The sequence below is a fragment of the Citrus clementina genome, unplaced genomic scaffold, assembly GCF_000493195.1.
Source record: "Citrus clementina cultivar Clemenules unplaced genomic scaffold, Citrus_clementina_v1.0 scaffold_9, whole genome shotgun sequence".
Classification (NCBI taxonomy): domain Eukaryota; kingdom Viridiplantae; phylum Streptophyta; class Magnoliopsida; order Sapindales; family Rutaceae; genus Citrus; species Citrus x clementina.
The window spans coordinates 25,822,542-25,838,835 of NW_006261964.1; the positions used below are offsets into that span (position 1 = coordinate 25,822,542).

General features: G+C 36.5%; 1 protein-coding gene across 3 annotated transcripts; it reads right to left on the minus strand.

Moving 5' to 3' along the window:
• Nucleotides 1–4,520: 4,520 nt before the first annotated feature.
• Nucleotides 4,521–9,848, minus strand: LOC18032516 (histone-lysine N-methyltransferase, H3 lysine-9 specific SUVH5). Of its 3 annotated transcripts, XM_024180862.1 has the most exons (3): nucleotides 9,759–9,820; nucleotides 9,469–9,590; nucleotides 6,554–7,862 (listed from the first exon to the last, which is right to left on the minus strand). In XM_024180862.1, the coding sequence occupies exon 3, from the start codon at nucleotides 7,818–7,820 to the stop codon at nucleotides 6,600–6,602; it is 1,221 nt and encodes a 406-aa protein (XP_024036630.1). In that variant the 5' UTR covers nucleotides 7,821–7,862; nucleotides 9,469–9,590; nucleotides 9,759–9,820; the 3' UTR covers nucleotides 6,554–6,599. The 3 variants fall into 3 exon arrangements, 2 of the variants coding, with proteins under 2 accessions (XP_024036630.1, XP_006421504.1); XR_002904673.1 differs by lacking the exons at nucleotides 6,554–7,862; nucleotides 9,759–9,820 and adding an exon at nucleotides 4,521–4,902 and having other exon boundaries at nucleotides 9,469–9,752; XM_006421441.2 differs by lacking the exon at nucleotides 9,469–9,590 and having other exon boundaries at nucleotides 9,759–9,848.
• Nucleotides 9,849–16,294: the final 6,446 nt, after the last annotated feature.

The window sequence follows — 16,294 nt, forward strand, 5'->3', positions numbered from 1 at the left end:
TGTCACAGTCTCTTCCTGAAAAAAGTTCCCTCAATCCTTGCTACATAAAGCTTTATCCAGCCTCTCTTCAATATGGTGAGATCCGAATTGTCTGTTGGACCATATATAGAGATGCCCCTTATACCCCATGTCAATAAGGTTACATTCATAAATTACTTCTCTGAATTCGGAGATCATGCTTACATTTCTATCATTCCCACCAAATTTTTCATTTGGATGCATAATTTCATTGAAATCACCAATGTAAAACCAAGGCAGAGGAGACAAACCTTTCAATCTTCGCATCAAAGTCCATGTATGTCTTTTTTGCTGAGCTTCTGGATGACCATAGATTCCGGTACATCTCCACCTTTTACCACTCTCATTTTGAATTATGGCGTCAATATGATGGCTTCTATAAGAGGTAATGTTTACAGTTATCTCTGAGTTCCACATCATTGCCAACCCCTCACTCATCCCAGTTCTACTAACCGCAAAACAATTATCTAAGTTCGGTCTTCTACATTCTTCATTTGCTTGCCTAGACAATAGCTTTGTTTCACAGAGAAACAATAGCTGAGACCTATGCAATTGGAGAATTTTCTTCATTGCGAGATGCGTTCGGGGATTCCCCAAACCCCGAACGTTCCAGCTTACGAGTTTCATGGCTGTCGGCGGGGCTGGCTCCCAGCCTCCACCGCTGATTTCTCCATTTGCTGAACTGTGTCACTTTCATCAGCCTTTCCTTTGGTTTCCCAGGCCAGCTTCAGCTTTGGCGCTATGGGAGTTTCCTGGGGGCTCACCTTCTTCAGCCTCTTATTGTTTGGACTCAGCCAATCTAATTCACTGCATGACCTTTTCACAGAAATAGGTCCACCAGTCATCTTGGTAGTAAGGTTTGAGTTTCTAGCTTGTGTTTTCCACTTTCGGCTCTTTGAGTGAGATTTTGGTTTCGTGGGCTCAAGATTAGATTTTGTGCCTATTGAAGACCCTTGGGTTTCGTTTTCGTTTTTGTCATTTTGGCCCATCTAGCCCATTTTTCGTCCCCCACTCCTCAATTCATCTACTTTCACTTTCCCGCCTAAGTTTCCTTCTATTTTGCTCTCTGCTTTGTGGATTTCCCCAGTTGTAGCTGCTGCCCCAGCAGGCTTTTCATATTCTAAGTACGACTCTCTCGATTCCTCAGCCGCTTTCATTAATGATTCCTCACCTACTTCTGCCACATAAGTCACCTCCACTGACATTTCTTCATTAGGGCTATCCATTTGGGTTGCACCCGATCCATCATGCTTACTCGGGTTTGGGTTTCTTGGTTGCTCTTTCGGTTTTGGTTGTATCTGTATCTGAACACTTGTGTTTCCGGTGGTTGCATCCGGTTGATCATCCCTCCTCCCCTTTCTGTTTTTTCCTTTGTTAAGCTTAGCTAATTCAAAAGGGGTAGGTGCTTTCATCCATCCTCCATAACTGAGCTTCTCCTTTGGTTGGCCCTTGTACTAGATGCATTCCTGAAACTGATGTCCAATAAGTCCATAGCAGAAGCAAAAATCCGGTAGCCTCTCATACTTAATAAGCATCGCAATATCTTCCTCGACTTCCTGTTTTAGTATAAGGATTCTCTTTAATGGTTTAGTAATGTTCAATGAAATTCTCACCTGAGCAAAAAGACCTATGCATTCCCCTTCTTCGTCGGTCTCTACTTCCTCCACTCGTCCTATCTTTTCCCCCAATTTTTCAATGGTTCATTTCACCATACACTTGATGGGCATTCTATGGATTTGCACCCAAAAGGATGTATGTGTAAAAGGCTGCCGTTTTATGCTCCCCATTCCCATAGGTTCTACAAGCACAATTAAAGCTTTGTCGAAATGCCATGGCCCTTCTGTCAGCACTCTCTTTTTATCATGTTCTGTAGCAAGCTTAAAGACGAAAATGTTGTCTCCCTGACTCTCCACCTTAATCTCCTTAGTGGTTTTCCAAGCTAGCTGCATTACGTATCTCAACCCCTCCTTATTTACATCTCTGTTGAGAAGAATCTTACCCACAAGACAATGGGCTGCTACCCTTTCTCCATCCTTTTTCATTTCTCCGATGAACATGACTGGATCCTCTTCTTCCTCCTTCAAAGTGATAGACTTACATCTACGTATGAGCTCCTCTGTATCCATTTTCTAATCTCGTATTTAAACCTTCCTTAATAAATGGCTCTCACAACCACTACTTTCACAACAAATTAAGTTCTTCAAAAAGAAGCCAACCACCGCCAACAGTAGTTAAGCTTCTGTATTTGATTGCCTTTTACACTATTTCCAGAACTTAAGTGCTGAAAAAACACCCAACATGTGAGTGACGTAAATCGGGTTATGGCAACCCCCCTGTTCTTCCATACCGAGTTCTTTTTCTAGAGAGGAAAAGAACTCTCGTAGGAGATTTTGGTATTATACACATGTTTAATTGAAAAGTAGGACTAGTGAGAAAATTTTAGCGCCGGGGGGGGGGGGGGGGGGGGGGGGGGGGGGCGGGGGTGTCAAATGGATCCACTTCCTATTTAAACTACGTTAAAGTCTTTTGAGCTTGATAAAATGTGACCCAATTTTCATGATTTTTTTAGATGACTACTGAAGCTATTAGTTAAATCCCTCTTTTATATTTCATTAAACTCCACGGTCCACTCGTAAATTCCTACTATTAAAAATTTTTAAACTATTTTACTTGTCTGCAAACACCTCCACTCAATCCCAAATTTTTCCATATTACTTCTAATGAAAGAAGGAGCACTCTTCTCTAATTAAAGTTTTCTTACTAATTAAGCATCTAAGTTGTAATTGATCCAATCTTAACAAGAATCGACATTATTAATTTTTGTATAGTCCTGATATTATTAATTTATAAATGTTTTACTTGTATATTTGTACCAAACCCCCTAGTTAAATCCTATACTCGACATTATTAATTTATAGAGATTTTGCTACTAACGCCTTTCTAGATTAAATTCTTGAATCAGTAGACTAACACCCCCTGCATTAGTATTTTCAACTTATTGGAATCCAAAAAAAAAAAAGATTAATCATAGTACTTAATTTTAGTATGCATTGAGCATTAAAATGTCTTTTGGCCATGTTTGGCTCGAAGAAATGAGAGGAGAGGAAAATAGTGGAATAGAGGGGAAATGAGAAGAAATGAATGGAGGTCAATAGTGAAATTAAATTTCACTATTTGGTTTAACATAAAATTAGATAGGAAATGAATTACAATTTTTTTAAACAAATTTATCCTTTGTTTTAAATACTAAACTGTCTATATTAGTGTGAAATATAATTCAATATAAATTCCAAACTTTTTTAATGTCAAAAAGTCCTGAAACAATTCATGAATTATTAGAATTATATATATATATATAGAGAGAGAGAGAGAGAGAGAGACGCACACCCCAAAAATATAATAAAACAACGGTTCGGCGACGACCAACGGCTATCCGACAACGGTTGGCAGTGGTCCTACAACAATTAATTTATATTTCTATATTTTAATATGGGTAAATGTCAATTTAGTCCCTATATTTTTAAAAATACCTCAAAACATCCCTGCTATTAAAGTATTAATACTCCTACTGTTACTTTTTTTTTTGCTTACTTTTACAATATTATCCTTTTATAATAATTTTTTTTGTACATTAATAAAAAGAAAATAATTAAATTATTAATTTAACCCTAAAAAATAATATATATATATATATATTAATTTTTTCGCAAGCACCATTTGCACACTTGGTAGTTTGCATACTATTTTTAACAATTTAATTTTTGACAATTAAAAAATTAATATAAATTTTTAGGGTTAAATTGCTAATTAAATTATTATTTTTATTAATGTCCAAACAAAAAAAATTATTATAAAAGGATAATATTGTAAAAGTAAGCCAAAAGAAATAAAAAAAAATAACGGTAGGAGTATCAATATTTTAACGGCATGGATGTTTCGGGGCATTTTTAAAAATATAGGGACTAAATGGATACTAATCTTAAAATACAGGGACTAAATAAGCTTTTACCCTTTTAATATTAAATAAATAAATAAGTTCCTTTATTTTGTTAAGTTTCTCAAATTATTCATTAAATTTAATTAATATAATATTATTTATAATGTTAAATTGATAAAATAAAACTTTATATGATAATTATTAATAGCATTAAAAGTTAAATAGTTGAAGGATAATTTTAGAAGCTTTAGTTTCCAACATAAGAGAAATTTAAATTCTTCACTCCTTGGTGTGAATTTAAAATTCTACATTATGATGGATATTAAATTTTAATAAAAATTAAATTCTTATATATTTTATCCAACCAAACAATGAAAATAAAAATAAAATTTAAATTATTTTTCTCTCTTCCATCTCTCCTCCCAACTTAAAACCGGCTTTAAATATAAAAATAAGTTGAATGTTTGTTGTCACAATAAAAATAATTTAATATTAAAGCTAAATATTATATAAAATATATTTGATGTAAATTACTAACGATTTCAATACAATTTATTCAGCCAAAGTAAAACTAGCACGTGTCATTTTGACCAACAACGATGACGGTCCAACAACAGTAACAACAACAAGACGCTGAATAAGCCATCAAACTCCTATAGGGTTGTGCTCCCCACATTAAGTAAAGGAGAATTCAAAAGATGACTATTACGGTAAGATTGAATAGATCAAGATAAAATTATACACGTGTACAATGTAGTCATTATCAAATAAAATTCCAATTGACAATTGTACATCTATGCCGACAACGCCTTCAATCCCAAATTCCCAACTGGCAATCACAGCCTTCACGCCCAATTGAAGACAGTCACATGTCCTCGTCGCCACCGAACTCACCGCTCGCCCAAATCCGATTAATAGTCGCACATCCCATCAAGAGCAGCTGGAACCTGGAATTAAAGGTGAAGAAGAAGAACAAAAGAAACGAAGAAGGAATGGCGTTGGACCATAAGCATACACTGATTTTTTTTTAAAATTTTTTGTTTACCTGAAATTTAATTAATTTTTTAAGTAAAGATATTATTGATATTTTACCAATTAACTAATAGTGTTAATATAGTAAAATGTAAGAATAACAGTAGGAAATTTAATTTAAATTTTTAAAAAATAAACATAACATCCCCCCATATCATAAAATTTAAAAACCTTGGAACTTACTTAAAGTGACATAAACATAAAATTACTCTATTCAACGTTTCAACCATATAATTATATGAATAAACATAAACAAAAATTATGTCTTTTTTTTCAAGAGTTCCAGTCACATTTGGCAAAATAGGGCAGAACTATAACCCAAATTTGATCAGACCATAATATTTAAGCCCTAACTCGACTAAGAATGGCAATCGATCGAGTCGGGCTCAGGCGATCAGTAAAATTAAAAGCCCAACCCTTAAAAAGCCCTATCATTTGTGTTTCAGGTCGGGTCAACCCCGACCCGATACCTTATTGTTTTCACTTTTCAGATTAACAAATTTAACTTGAGCTGCACTATTTTGTGAAATTACCAAAGCTAGCGACAGTGGCTCAACCCCTCTCCATCCCTCATCGACCTCGAGCGTTTGTGGCAGTGACGCGGCAAGATGGTGAGACAATGGGCGGTTGGTTGGCTAGTTAACGTCATGTCATCGCGCGGCTGATTGGAACAGACTGCAGGCGAGATAGAGGCCAGTGGGAGACAGCTCGCGGTTGATTGGAGCAGGCAAGAAGTGGCAGCAGCATGACAAGGGTGCACTTGACAATGACGATGCTGGCTATCAACAACTAACTTAGGATTTGTGGGTTTGGTACTTGCCCGATTGGTTATTTGGTTTTGTGATTGTGAAATGTGTGTGTTCTTGGCATGTGATGCGTGCTCGTGTGATTGTGTAATGTTGTTATGTGTGCGAGAGAGTGAGTGTGTATTTTTTTTTTTATATATATAGGGTCATGTCAGATTAAGCCCAACCCTGACTCGAAATTTGATCAGGCTAAAAAATTTTGGTTCAAACCCAACTCAAAGCCCAAATATTCGGGTCAAAGCCTGAGAAATTAAAATCGTGTTAGTCGGGCCAAAATTAAGGTTGGGTCACATCACAATTCCTAAACTTGACCCTTGACCCTTGACCCCTAAATGCAGGTCAAAGTCCAAAAACTCAAGCCAGGTTAATCAGGCAAAAAAATGAGTTGGTTTTTTTTTTGCATTTACAATAAAATAAAAAATTTTACAAAGATTCAACAATAAAATAATATACAACAATAATTCTTATAATCATTTAATATTTTATAATTCTTGTGATAGTTAAATGATAACAACCCTAAAAAATAAAAATGATAATAAAGCCCTTAGAAATGTTTCTATCTAGGATCCTAGTTTTGTTAAAGTATTGAAAAGCTATTAAGCCGTATAAATTAATAATAACTTTTTTGAACATTAATAAAGTTCGTGATCCTGAACCAAAACTAATAAAGACATATGTAATACTTATGAAGATGATATAAAATGATTAAAAAATGTCAAATGAAATTTAATAAAAGTAGTATGTAAATAGTAGAATGAAATTTAATAAAAGTAGTACATTTCTTAAACCTTTCATGTCTCAAAATATCAACCAACAAGCATGTTGTTACATGGGATGATATTCTCTCTTTCCCACATTAATGGCTTATTCTTAATCATGGATTTGCTTTGCTCCTCTCTCATTTCATCCAATCTATAATCCTTTTGCCCTAAGCTTCTTAGCAAGAACTTGAAAACTAGGTTACCAAAAGGCCCTCTTGCTTGCCAATAGCGTTCCACAAAATACAATCCATCATAAACATAGACAACATTGTTCTTTTTCATAACACTTGCAATGGTTGAAGAATTACTTGACACCAAATTCTTAATCCCACGAATGACCCTTACCGGAGTCTTTGCTTCCATGCTATTCTTTAGTGCCAAGTTTCCTTGTATAAGCTTTTGATCTTCAGGTACCGCATCTTTTGAGACCTTAGGATTCCCCCCATGGCCTGAATAAATCAACACATGATCACAATATCCTCCATCATTGGTATAACGACCTGATTCAACAATGCTTGTCGCTAGTAATTTTCCTCCCTCTTCCATGTAATCTATTCCATTGTTAAACTGTTGATGAAGGCCAATAATCGTCATTTCAAATCTCCACTGAAACTTATCACCCACTTCTACTCCAGGGATTGAACCTAATCTTTTGGGTGTGTTGATCCATCTTTTTTCATCTTTGAGAAGCTTAGCAGCCTTGAAAAGAATTTTATGGGTTCCTGACTTCCCTGCATGCTCATGCTCTTGCTCTTGCATGAGCACGGAGACTACTTCCCGAAACAAATTCAAAGTCTTCTTCACCTTTTCACGATCAGAATTACCAAGTCCGTTGTAAACCTCTAAAGGTTTAACAACTTCTATGATAGGCTTATTCTGATCGTTAAAGTGAAATGAATTATCAAGACTTTGGATTTTGCACCTAACAGGACAATCTCCTTTTCTGGGAAACCCTTTTTGGTTTCCCCCGCAGCCAACAGGAAAGTCTCGTTTTATAGGAAACACTTTCAAAATTCTTTGGTTTCCTCCACAGCCAGCAGGAAAGTCTCTATTTACAGGAAACCCTTTCAAATTTCTTCTAGCTGGGTATGTCCTAGGAGTGTTGTTCAATCTAGAATCAACGACTCCACTATATCCAAATCTAGAATCAAGAACTTCACTATCTGCACATCCTTTTGGAAATGAAGGAAATTCACAATAGACTTTTGGGCGTTTTGGGTTTTGGGGGAATCCATTATCATGTCCAAGTGTATTTAATGTAACCATGGTGATTCTTCTAGTAGATCCAATTATAAAGTTATGTTATCACTGAAATTAACGGGAAGATTTTAATTAAAAAGATAAACAAAACATACAATAATTAATTAGCTCTGACATACTTACAAGTTCATAAGGAATACAACAAGGAATTATGAACAAACAAAACACCACTCATACATATTGAAATTCATATTTAGGGGTTTTTAGTTATAAATTAACATTGAATTCTAATTAGAAAACAATCGATTTGATGGTATGGTCAACACTCAATGAATGAATGCAACATCGCCTGAAATGAAATTTCGAAGAAATTATTTGAGAAGTGTAGCGTTACTTTTATTATTTATATTAACTAATATGATTTGTAATTTATTATTTAAAAGGATAACTCAAAATTGGCTCATGAATGTTTGAAAAGGCTTTAGATGAAATTTCTAACAATTTATTTGAGAAGTGTTGTATTACTCTAATTATTATTAACTTATATCATTTTTAGTTTATTATTGAAAAGGAAAAAACCTCCCAGGGGCGGCAGTCCTGGGCTATTAGCTAGTTGCCTAATGACCTATCTCTAAATAATCAATTTATGCCCCCTAATTTATGAATAATTGGAGTTATTAGTATTTTTTTTAAAATTTAAATTAATATTAAGTACAACATTAAGTAAATTTTCTTTTTATTAATGCATCTACTAAAATTTAAATTAATCTTTTCCAAAGAAACCTTTTAAATTATCTTTTTAGAACAAATCTTATAAATAAAAGTTCCTAAAATAGAAGTTTGGCAATATAAATCAGGACACAATTACATGACACAATTTTTTGGACTTATTAACACGACACATATTTTTGAACTCGAATATTGACACAAAAACAATTTCTTGGACTCAAATATTAACACAACACAATTTTTTGGACATTACACAACTTTTTGAACAGATTGACAGCAACATGATATTTCATGTCAACCTGTTTATAACCTGGTTGAGAAAATTGGGAAAAAAAAAAGGCCTAAAACAAAATTTTCCACTAGGGCCTCAAATTCTCTAGAGTCACCCCTACCTGGGTAACTTCTAGTGCATAATGCACTAATAAAATATGATCATGACCCAGTACCTCTAATTTTATTTTATCAATTAATGAAATATTAATTGCCTCCTGATAACGTCCGTTAAAGTCGAAATTGGTAATGCTGAAATCCTCTTCATGGTATCCACGCAGCGGTATAAACTCCACCAGCGATTCAGCTTCCATCTGCCGAATGGTTGAAGTTTTTGCCACCATAACTCATCCTCCTTAAGCTACTACAATTTACGAGTCGCTGCCACCAGGCTGTCAATTTGCAGTCATTAAACGAAAGCAAATTATGGTTGTGAATGAGAGCTCCATTCTCAATGATGTCCATATCTTTGCGTGGATCCGCAACAATGACTTCAGCACTACCAAATTCGACTTCAAAAACGCTAACGATTGGTGGATGGTATCAACAACTCATGTATTGGCAACGATGTATCAGAGATATCAATTTTTAATCTGCATACTACTAAAAAAAAAATTGCGAAACAAACCCATGTATGGAATCACAATCTGAGGCAAAACACCGAACTCAAAACCTTTTATATACAAAATAGACTTTCACCCCTAACTTCACATACCTTTATTTTCGTCATTCTAGCGTACTTTGACACTCAAGTTCCCAAGACGGCAAGAGTGGATGATTACTATATTGGGCTAATCCATGCATACTCGGACTAAATTGATGATGTTATCCAATTAACTAAACAAGCATATAAGAATCAACAACTCAATCCAATCGCACCAAATAACTAACTAAAGCAATAACACGAAAGGAACAGAACAATAAACTCAAGTATTTTTAATAAACCAAATACAGACAATATGAAATACAATGAACAGGGAAAAAGAAAAAGAAAAGAGAACATACCTTAACTTTCAGAATTTTAAAAGAGAAAGAACGAATGGAAAACTCTAGACTCGAGACCTATACATACTGCGAGTCGGTGCTTTTCAAATTTCCGTGACTGCTGCGAACGCGGAACCGACTCCGTGTTAACTTTTCGTACTCGTGTAGTCGTGTTCCCACTTGGGAATAGAGATTATCTAGTGTACTACGATCTATTTGGAGTTAAAGGTTTTGTACTTGCTGTTAGCCAATTGCATCTAGCCAAGTGTATGAGATAGGGTCAATTGAATGTGCAATTATTGTGTTGTTTTAATCAACGGTTACGATATCCAGTCAAGAGCCAAGAAGCCCATTGTTGGCCCGGCGGCGTGGTTTTTTAATTTAAGCCTAGAAGCAGAGCATCAGAGTAAAAGTAGGTGAAGGGCAATCAATGCACAATACTGATGAATTGAGGCAGCCGCTGACAAGCAGTCAGGTGCAGGCTAACATAGCTGGTATCATGGACTCAACTAGAACTCTGTGCAAAAAAGAGGGAAAGAGTGGCGGGAAGGAAACTGAGGTTGAAAATGAGAGAGGAAACCTGGTGGAATTGATTACCAAAAAGCCCCTGCAAGCTCAAAAGGAGAATGACAACGAAGAAAAGATAAATGGGCTGAGGGATGTCGCTCTGAAGCCCAAAAGAAAGAAGTGGAAGTCTAAAGCTAGAAATGCAACAAGTGGTGAAAAAAATGCAACTGAGGTAATTGTGACTAAAAGGCCTAGAACCGAGAGTGGTGATCTAAGCCCGGAAAAGAAACGATCAAAACTCACGAGCTCAAGTCAGCCTCTAACTAACAAACCTCAGTCATATTCCCCTGCAACTAAAACTACATCAACTTGGGAAAATCCAGAAGTTGTGGTAAGTGAAGATGCAGCAGATATGCAAGAAGATGTATCGGCGGTGGCTGGGGAGCAGCCCCGCCGGGAGCCATGAAAATTTTAAGTTGGAACGTCCGGGGGCTGGGGAATACCCGGGCGCGCCTAGAAGTAAAGAATATTCTCCAAACGCACAAACCTCAGATTTTGTTTTTTTGTGAAACTAAGTTGCGGGCTGCGCAAGCTAGAGAGGAGTGTAGAAGGCTAAGTATTGAGAATTGTTTTGCTGTAAATAGAATGGGCTTAAAAGGAGGGCTAGCGTTATGTTGGAATGCCGAGGTCCTTGTAACTATCACTTCATATAGTAATCACCACATAGATGCTGTAGTTCAGCTGGAGAATGGAAAGCAATGGAGATGCACGGGGATATACGGACACCCAGAAATGCAGCAAAAACATCACACTTGGACGCTACTTCGAAGGCTGTCAAGTTTGTCTAATCTCCCGTGGTTATGCTTCGGCGATTTCAATGAAATTTTAAGTCCAAATGAGAAATGTGGGGGGAAGGATCGAAATTTGAGTATGATGGCTAGTTTCAAAGAGGCTGCTCAAGCCTGTAATTTGGTGGATTTAGGTTGCATAGGCTACCCTTTTACTTGGTCTAACCGGAGATTTGGCCCCCTTCTTGTTGAGGAGAGACTGGACAGGTTCCTATGTAGTCGAGATTGGGTTAATAGCTTTTATGATTATGCAGCAACGAATCTCTTAACCGTGAGTTCTGACCACTGCCCAGTGTTGATGGAAGTTTGAGAAAGAGGTAAAAGTGTCCGCTATGAGAGGAAGGCACCTCGGAGGATTCATTACGAGGATATGTGGAGTGCCTATGATATGTGCAAGAGCATTGTTCAAGAGGAATGGAGCAGTCAAGGGGATTGGAAATTCGGGAGTCCAGTGCTTCAATTTCAAAAATCCGCCAAAAGTTCTATGGCTAAGCTTAAATGGTGGAGCAGGCAAGAGTTCGGGGAAAGAGAAAAAGAGCTAAAGCAGACGATGGAGCAGCTACAAAGGTTGAAACAGAATTATGATCATTACGTCAGCGGAGATGAAATTAAAAAGTTGGAGAGGCGAATCAATAATTTGTTGATTGATAAAGAAATGTATTGGAAGCAAAGATCAAGGGCTGACTGGTTAAAAGAGGGAGACAAAAACACAAAGTTCTTCCATTTAAAGGCTTCAGCAAGGAAGCGAAAGAACAAAATTTGGGGGATCGATGATAAACAAGGGCGCTGGACAGAAGAGGAAGCTGAAGTGGAAGCTGAATTTTGTGAGTACTTTCAAGAGATTTTCACTTCTTCAAGGCCAAACCAAGCTCAAATAGATGCTGCCTTAGATGGATTGTTGCCAAAGATAGATGAAACCATGAAGAATCATCTGAATCAGCCGTTTACAGCTGAGGAGATTTCGGAGGCTCTAAACCAAATGTGCCCCACAAAGGCACCTGGCCCGGATGGACTTCCTGCTGTCTTTTTTCAGAAGCATTGGCAAGCAGTGGAGTGTGGAGTTATTTCAACTTGTTTACACATTCTGAATGAACGAGGTAACTTAACTTCGTTAAACCACACTTATATTGCTTTAATTCCAAAAGTTCATAAGCCTAGAAAAGTCACTGATTTTAGACCCATTAGCCTTTGCAATGTAATTTATAGAATTATCGCTAAGGTTATAGCAAATAGAATGAAGCCTATTCTTGAACAAATCATTTCGCCGTTTCAGAGTGCTTTCATCCCCAAAAGACTCATCACCGACAATATTATTATTGGGTATGAGTGTCTCCATAAAATTAGGCACAGTAAAGGGAAAAGAAATGGGTTAGTGGCTTTAAAGCTAGATATTAGCAAAGCTTATGATAGGGTGGAGTGGGAGTTTTTGAAACAAACAATGACGAAGCTGGGGTTTCCAAATAATTGGGTAGATTTAATAATGAATTGTATCACTACATCATCTTTCTCTGTGCTTGTAAATGGGAGTCCCAAGGGCATGATTCACCCGCAAAGAGGCCTTAGACAAGGCTGCCCTCTGTCCCCATATTTGTTCATATTATGTGCAGAATCTTTTTCCAACTTATTGCTGCAAGCGGAGCAGAATCATCAAATCCAGGGGCTGAAATTTGGAAAGGAGATTACTATTTCGCATTTACTATTCGCTGATGACAGTTTGGTGTTCACAAAAGCTTCAGTGGATGGTTGCAAGGCCCTCAAAGCGATCTTCGAATGCTATGCTGCAGCCTCAGGTCAACTCTTCAATTTTGACAAGTCGTCTATGGTTTTCAGTGGCAAAATCCCAGCAGACAGAGTTAATGCAATCAAGGGGATATTTCAACTTAAGGTGGTGTCTAGTCACGAAAAATACCTAGGCTTGCCCTCTATGGTTGGAAGAAACAAGAAAAACTTCTTTAATGAAGTGAAACTCAAAGTGGTGAGCAAGATTTCAAACTGGCAGCATAAATTTTTTTCGAGTGGTGGTAAAGAAGTCCTTATTAAAGCAGTGGCTCAAGCGGTTCCAGCCTATGCGATGAGTGTTTTTAAGCTTCCTATAGGGCTGTGCGATGACATTCAGATGGCAATGGCGAAGTTTTGGTGGAGATCAAAAGAGGACAAGCATGGAATCCATTGGGCAAGGTGGGAAAAGATGAGTCAAGCAAAGAGTAGAGGAGGCCTCGGATTTAGAGAGATGTCTAGTTTTAATCAGGCTTTAGTGGCAAAACAAGGATGGAGACTTTTGCAATACCCGCATTTATTGGTTACAAAAGTGTTGAAGGCTAGGTATTTTCAAAAGTCAGACTTTTTGAGAGCTCAAACTGGTCATAATCCGTCCTACATATGGAGAAGCATATTGTGGGGAAGACATGTGCTGCAAAAATGAATTCGGTGGAGGATTGGCAATGGTGAACAGATTCTAATTTGTAGGGATAATTGGATTCCAAGGCCTGAAACTTTTAGGCCCCTATCAATTCAAAATCTGCCAGCAGAAGCTACAGTCTCAGAGTTTATTAATGCTGAAAATCAATGGGATCACAGAAAGGTGCAGCAGTGGTTCTGGGAAGAAGATGCCAATGAGATTTTGAGAATTCAGCTGCCGAGAAAACCGAGAATGGATGAGATAATCTGGCACTTTAATAAAAAAGGAGTTTATGCTGTGAAAAGCGGGTATCAGCTAGCTTTAAAAATGAAGTACCCTGATAAGCCTAGTTGTTCTTACAAGGGCCTTAATCACTGGAACCGTTTATGGACCCTCCAATTTCCAGAAAAAATCAAAATATTTATGTGGAGAGCTGGTCAAAACCTATTGCCCACTGCTGAGAACCTATGGAAAAAAAAGATATTGGCAGAGCCTCACTGTCAAGTCTGCAAACAAGGAGTGGAAAGTGTATCACATGCATTGGTGCACTGTAAAGCTGCAAGGAAGGTATGGATTCATGCTCCCTTTGAAATGCATTTCCCTGATGCTTCTAATCAAGATATGTGGAATGTTATGCTTGAGATAACCAAGAAGATGAGCAAGTCAGACATAGAAATATTTGCTGCATACTGCTGGGCCATATGGTATAGCAGGAACAACAGGATTTTTGAAGGCAAAAAGATGGACTGCTGGCGAGTGGTGGCTAAAGCTGAGGCTGTAGTTGAGGCTTATAAACGGGTGAGTCAGCAAGGGCACGGATCAGGGGGAATGCACAATCCAATGAAGAGCCAGAAGTGGTGCCCTCCTCCTGCAAATGTTTTCAAGGCTAATGTGGATGCCGCTATTAATCATGAAAAAGGAATAGCAGGGTTAGGAGCTGTAATCCGAGATTCAAACAGCAGAATCATTGTGGCTGCTGTCAAGACCACAAAATTTTCTGGAGATGTTAAGGTTGCAGAAGCAGAAGCTGTTGAATGGGGATTAGTTGTGGCAAAAAATGCAGCTCTTAGCTCTTTAATGGTGGAGACAGATTGTCAAGATGTAGCAAAGTTGATTAACAACCAAGAGGGAAGCAAGACAGAGATTGTTTGGGTGATTTCTGAAATTCAAGATCAAAGGAAGGATTTCCAGCACATCAGTTTCCATTACACACCCAGATCATGTAATGCTCATGCCCACTCCTTGGCTAAGCTTGCTTTAAGGAGTCTTTCAAATGTTGTATGGACAGCGCCGTTACCAATTGATGTGGAATCTGTATTCTCTTGTTTGCTTTAATGAAAGTTTAATTATCTTCTCAAAAAAGAGTAAAAACCGCAACATAGAAGGGTAATTGAACAAATACCAAAATTCTAATTATGGTAGGATTCTGATTCGTTACTTGTTAGTCGATTATCCAAAAGGAAGGAGTTTAATAGTTTCTTGCACCCCAAGAGAGAGAGAAAGGAAGAAAAATTAAAGACGAAAGAAACAAGTTTACTTTTAAAGTCGTTGTGGGTTGAATTTTCTTACAAGGCCTTAGTTTGGGCCCACTTTAAAAAGCCTAATTGACATTTCTACCCTTGATAATTGCAACATGAAACAATGAATACCCCGTTTCTTCTTTTTAATTTTCGTTGATTTTTCTTTTTTATAGAAAAAAAGGGCTCATGATGCCCCTTCAAGGCGTTTCTTCACCAACAAATAATAACACTTAATTGACCAGGATCTGGATCTTCAGTCCAACAGACCAAGCTTTGAATAAAGCAACAAACAAATACATATGTGAAGATCAATTGAACTAGAAACAAAGATGCCAAACAATTAAGTAGGGGAAGGAGGGCCTCATGATTTTGATCAGTTTAAATATCATCTAATATAATTTGAAGAACCCATCCATATGAAATTCATTAGTTTGAATTATAGTATAAGTGAGGAATACTTATAATTATATCTAAAAATATTATGCAGAATAAGAGATAATCAGAATCACTTTTATGCATTGACATAAAGGTAAATGATATTTTTGAAACAAAATAGATATATTTAGAAGTAATTGAGTTATTTATATAATGTTAATGGGGCACTTAATGGACCAAACAAATTTTAACTAGGGTTGGACTATTAGCACCCTTTAAAATCTAAATAAAACATCTCTACTTAAAAAATAATATTAATAACTAATTAAAGATTTGTTATTTATAAAGACACCAATGATCTTCCCAAACTAACTTTAGTTCAATCTCTTTCCAATAAAATGTTTGTTTCTTTATGAAAAAACTACTTTATTGTCCACTATGCATAGAGATATTAATTTTAAAACCGCACGTATATGACCGAATCATTTATAATCAAATTACCATAACAGGCAAATAATTTTCCTTATTTGTTTTAAGATATTCCGACTTCATTCGCAATGTTCTTCTCCTTATCTACAGCCACAACTATTGAAGAGATTTGAAGACCGTAATTATTTCAAGTAAGCTAAAAGTACTTAACGAGTTACAGTACATAACAAAAAACTAACAAACAATAATTAATTTTATATATCCATTGACATTAAATAAATTACAATATTTCTTGCAAAGATTAGTTTTAGCTTTTAATTCACAATTGTTGTAGATCTTTGCAGTTCATATTGTCAAATTCATAATTGTTCAAAAATTAATGCTTGTTGAATTTTAATTTTCAGAGAAATTGTTATTAAATTCTGAAAAGTCTTCTATGTCAAAGTAAAGACTTTAGCCTCCATTCTTGAACCATGGGAG

What these genes read in the sequence shown, in the direction of transcription:
- LOC18032516 (XM_006421441.2), bottom strand. Translation starts at nt 7,820, where the DNA reads ATGGTTACATTAAATACACTTGGACATGATAATGGATTCCCCCAAAAC.